Source organism: Oncorhynchus masou, chromosome 15 (genome assembly GCF_036934945.1).
Source record: "Oncorhynchus masou masou isolate Uvic2021 chromosome 15, UVic_Omas_1.1, whole genome shotgun sequence".
Taxonomy (NCBI): Eukaryota; Metazoa; Chordata; class Actinopteri; order Salmoniformes; family Salmonidae; genus Oncorhynchus; species Oncorhynchus masou.
In genome coordinates this window covers 63315333-63319175 of record NC_088226.1, presented here as the reverse complement: position 1 = coordinate 63319175, position 3843 = coordinate 63315333, and the positions used below count along the sequence as shown (strand labels likewise).

The 3843-nt window shown below is 38.6% G+C and overlaps 1 protein-coding gene across 1 annotated transcript; it reads left to right on the top strand.

Annotated features, from left to right (window-relative positions):
• The first annotated feature begins 1147 nt into the window (after window positions 1-1147).
• On the top strand, window positions 1148-2073 carry LOC135556635 (gamma-crystallin M2-like). The gene is made up of 2 exons (XM_064989993.1): window positions 1148-1623; window positions 1798-2073. The coding sequence occupies exons 1-2, from the start codon at window positions 1330-1332 to the stop codon at window positions 2071-2073; spliced, it is 570 nt and encodes a 189-aa protein (XP_064846065.1). The 5' UTR covers window positions 1148-1329.
• The last annotated feature ends 1770 nt before the right edge of the window (window positions 2074-3843 follow it).

Genomic DNA, 3843 nt, shown 5'->3' with positions numbered 1-3843 from the left:
TTGCTTGGGCTAAGAAACACGAACAATGGACATTAGACCGTTGGAAATCTGTCCTTTTGGTCTGATGAGTCCAAATGTGAGATTTTTGATATGTCTTTGTGAGAAGCAGAGAAGGTGAACGGATGATCTACGCATGTGTGGTTCCCACTGTGAAGCATGGAGGAGGAGGTGTGATGGTGTGGGGGTGCTTTGCTGGTGACACTGTCTGTGATTTATTTAGAATACAGGGCACACTTTACCAGCATGGCTACCACAGCATTCTGGAGCGGGACAATGACCAAACACACCTACCGGCTGTGTAAGGGCTATTTGACCAAGAAGGAGAGGGATAGAATGCTGCATCAGATTACCTGACCTCCACAATCACCTGACCTCAACCCAATTGACATGGTGTGGGATGAGTCGGACCACAGAGTGAAGGAAAAGCAGCCAACAAGTGCTCAGCATATGTGGGATTCTTTCAAGACTGTTGTAAAAGCATTCCAGGTGAACCTGGTTGAGAGAATGCCAAGAGTGTGCAAAGCTGTCATCAAGGCAAAGGGTGGTGACTTTGAAGAATCTCAAATATATAAATATAAAACGTATTTTTTGATTTACCATGATTCCATATTTATTATTTATTATTTTTGATGTGTTCATTATTATTCTACAATGTAGAAAATAATAAAAATAAAGAAAAACCTTTGAATGAGTAGGTATATTCTAATTCATCAAATTTGAGCTAAGATTACGTTTTATATGATGGAATCACAAAATGAAGCACCTGATAAAGGAACACATTTCAAACATCCACAATATATCACAATATAACATTAAACATAAACATAACATAACATAAAATACGAAGGGGAAAATCTTACATTTAGAAAGGTATTGTGAGATCAACAAAATGCACACTTTACAATTGCGAAGGTGTGATTTTTATTGTTAAAACCCTTTCACAAAGGCTCATTGTTACAATACTTTGTTCTTTTGAGAGACCCGTGTCCCTGGACATGTGGACAGACCTCTGTGCTCTATGGCCCTCTATTCCATGTTGCTGAGTCAGGGGATAGTACAATGGGGTTCACAGGTATAAAAAGAAAGGTTTTAAACCAGTAGGATAACAGTTCCCCAGCAAGAGCAGCAGCAGCACAGAGAGACAAAATGACCTCCACCGGCATGAACATGAACAGCAGAGTAAGTATTATATTTAGCGTATTTATTCATAGAAATGTTCCTAGCTTGTTACACTGAGTGCACTTTAGTAATCTAGTGTCAGAGCACAAGGCAACCGTAATCCCAGAAAACTGATTGTCAGTGGGATTGGGCAAGGCCCAACATGTAGCAATGTGTTTTTGTATGTTTGAATGGGGAATAGAAATGATTCTTGCTTATTTTCAGATCACCTTCTACGAGGACAGGAACTTCCAGGGTCGTTCCTATGAGTGCAGCAGCGACTGCCCTGACATGTCCTCCTACCTGAGCCGCTGCCAGTCCTGCAGGGTTGAGAGCGGCTGCTTCATGGTGTACGACCGCTCCAACTACATGGGAAACCAGTGGTTCATGAAGAGGGGAGAGTATTCTGACTTCCAGCGCATGATGGGAATGACCGACATCAGGTCCTGCCGCATGATCCCCATGGTAAGCCTACTAACACACACAGATTAGTTAGTTACCGCGTAGTCTTCTTTGTTGTTGTACAACATACACCTATGCCCATTAGTCAGTATGACTACAATCTTCTATACATGCCTGATACATTTAGCGTTACAGTTCACAATTTCTCCCTAAAATATGTTGTTCATCATGTTACAGCACAGAGGATCTTTCAGGATGAGGATCTACGAGAGGGAGAACTTTGGAGGTCAGATGCACGAGATGATGGACGACTGTGACAGCATCATGGATCGTTACCGCATGAACAACTGCATGTCCTGCAACGTTATGGACGGCCACTGGCTCATGTATGAGCAGCCCCAGTACAGAGGCAGGATGATGTACATGAGGCCTGGAGAGTACAGAAACTTTAACCAGATGGGCATGGGCATGACGTTCATGAGCATGAGACGTATCAACGAGTCATGTTACTAGATATAGCTTTTACTGATACAAATACGAGAAGCCAGTGAATAAAAACATTGAAAAAAAAGGACATCTTGCAAATGGCGTTTTTACAGTTAACTTGAACCCATGTCATCTAGGTCAACATGTAGCACATTCCTAAGCCATTCTCAACAATGAAATGTTTTTGCAGTTTTTCTCAATTGCTGAAACACAATTTCATAACCTCTGACTCCTCTCGCAAAATGAAACATTCGCCTCAAAACAGTTTTACCTGTATTCAAAATCAAACACAGCTCTTAAATCATAAACAAAGTGATCAAAATGATATACACTCTCAAGCAGTCAGTAAACAATACACCGCAAAATAGAAAACACATTGTTCAAAACATACATTTCTCAGGGAGAAGTACATTTTTAATCTAAAAAAATATTCAAATTTTTCCATCATTGTCTTTTGATGAACGAAAATATGTTCATAATAGCTCAAAATTGATCAGAAATTACTACTCTGCTTTGCTCTTTGCAATTTTGTTTTTCCTCTTCCTCTTTCTCTTTCTTGCCCTCCTCCTCGCCCACGTCCTCTCACGTTTCTTCTATCCATTCTTAGACTTTCTCCTTCCCACCTTCAACAACCTGTTTGCTCTCTGAACTGGTTTATATTTTGAGTGGTTGTGTTCAAACAATGACATGTGTTCTCTATTTGTATTTGATTGTTGCCACTTGTGTTTAGAGTGCAGCATGTGTTTTGAGAATGAGAATGTGTTTAGAGTTTTGCTGAAAAGTCTAAGTGACATCTGCAAATTGTGTTTTACCATGTGAAATGATTTAAGGTATTGACAACAGACTGTGTTTTACCATGTGAAATGGTTTAAGGTATTGACAACAGACTGTGTTTTACCATGTGAAATGGTTTAAGGTATTGACAACAGACTGTGTTTTACCATGTGAAATGGTTTAAGGTATTGACAACAGACTGTGTTTTACCATGTGAAATGATTTAAGGTATTGACAACAGACTGTGTTTTACCATGTGAAATGGTTTAAGGTATTGACAACAGACTGTGTTTTACCATGTGAAATGGTTTAAGGTATTGACAACAGACTGTGTTTTACCATGTGAAATGGTTTAAGGTATTGACAACAGACTGTGTTTTACCATGTGAAATGGTTTAAGGTATTGACAACAGACTGTGTTTTACCATGTGAAATGGTTTAAAGGAATTGACAACAGACTGTGTTTTACCATGTGAAATGGTTTAAGGTATTGACAACAGACTGTTTTACCATGTGAAATGGTTTAAGGCATAATTAGCTAAATGAGTCCAGGCAACTGAAAACTTTGTTCAGCCAATGGGTTTTAGTGTTTTAGCAATTGAGAAAAGCTGTAATACCATTATCATCTCAAAGAATATAAATGTCATTTGACAAAGATAATTATTGTTCTAACATAAGCTACTCAACATGGCAGATCCTAAATCAAACTGAGTGGAAAGACATTTACATATTTTGCATAAACCCAAAAACGGACTCGCACCCTGTTCCAGAAATTCCAACTTTGAATAGAACATGTATGCTGTTAAATAAGCAATATTTAAATAGCAAATTGGACAGTATTACCTAGTATTGATTTTCAGTGTTACATTTCTAGTGTTGATTCAGGTGTTAAATTAACGCTATAAGTGTTAAATTAACACTCAGTGGTGTAAAATAACCCCAGTGTTGGTGTTAATAACCAATGTTGAGTGTGAGCGTGATTGTGTCAGTTTTACTATGCGGAGAGTAAAACATTACAATCAA

Excerpts from the sequence above, each read along its gene's own strand:
- LOC135556635 (XM_064989993.1), top strand. The coding sequence starts at position 1,330 with ATGTGTTTTTGTATGTTTGAATGGGGAATAGAAATGATTCTTGCTTAT. Across the intron at positions 1,624-1,797 it reads CCTGCCGCATGATCCCCATG|CACAGAGGATCTTTCAGGAT; the intron begins GTAAGCCTACTA and ends ATCATGTTACAG.